Genomic DNA, 918 nt, shown 5'->3' with positions numbered 1-918 from the left:
TGTACCACCTATTAAAAGTCCTCAATGGTTAAAGCAAACCTTCTTTAATGCCTTCAGGGTGATATTTTAGTCTTGAAACAACACACTAATTATATCAGTCATAAATTAACCAATGATATGAGCTCATGTGGTGGATCCACCCACACTGAGGGCATATAAAAGGCCCTCTTCAGAGAGATATGTCCAGACTGAAGTCACCTACACTCCTTCTCTACCCAAGGACAACCCCAACAACCAGCAAGATGTGTGGCTACTACGGAAACTACTATGGGGGCCGTGGCTATGGATGCTGTGGCTATGGAGGCTGCGGCTATGGAGGCTGTGGCTACAGAGGCTGTGGTTATGGCTCCGGCTATGGCTGTGGCTATGGCTCCGGCTATGGCTGTGGCTACGGCTCTGGCTATGGCTGTGGTTATGGCTCTGGCTATGGCTATGGCAGTGGATGTGGCCTTGGCTATGGATATGGCCGTGGCTACTACTACTGAGGACACCATGGAAGACTCATTCTCTGCACCTGACTGCAGGACTCCCCAATCTGGAACCCCACATGTCCTGTGTCTTTCACTAGGTGACAGCTATCCTGCTTTGTGAAAGTCTAGCAGCTCTGTATTGACCTTCAATCTAAACTACATATGCCCTGCATTCACCTCATTAGAGCGGGAGAAGGTGAAATCCACCTGAGACCCCACAGTTCTGATTCCCTGGGATCCAATGTCATAGGAACTGCCTTGATGACATTCAGGCTGGGGCTTGTCTGAAACCTAATAAACTCGTTTAATCCAAACAGCAACCCTGGTATTTACTTCAGTGTTTGGATGTCTCAAGTGTCTGACTGACATGCTTGGTAATACTCGGCAAGAAAGGACTCATGCACATAGATAAGAGTACAGTGGTTACCAAGGGGTGGAAGATGAGGAG

The 918-nt window shown here is 48.1% G+C and overlaps 1 protein-coding gene across 1 annotated transcript; it reads left to right on the top strand.

Moving 5' to 3' along the window:
• Positions 1–242: 242 nt before the first annotated feature.
• LOC136391855 (keratin-associated protein 6-5-like) lies at positions 243–485 on the top strand. Its single transcript, XM_066363737.1, has one exon. It carries the CDS (start codon positions 243–245, stop codon positions 483–485), a length of 243 nt encoding a protein of 80 aa, XP_066219834.1.
• Positions 486–918: the final 433 nt, after the last annotated feature.

Source organism: Saccopteryx leptura, chromosome 2, assembly GCF_036850995.1.
Source record: "Saccopteryx leptura isolate mSacLep1 chromosome 2, mSacLep1_pri_phased_curated, whole genome shotgun sequence".
In the NCBI taxonomy this organism is placed as follows: domain Eukaryota; kingdom Metazoa; phylum Chordata; class Mammalia; order Chiroptera; family Emballonuridae; genus Saccopteryx; species Saccopteryx leptura.
The sequence above is the reverse complement of the archived record's forward strand: the minus strand, read 5'-3'. Positions and strand labels throughout refer to the sequence as shown.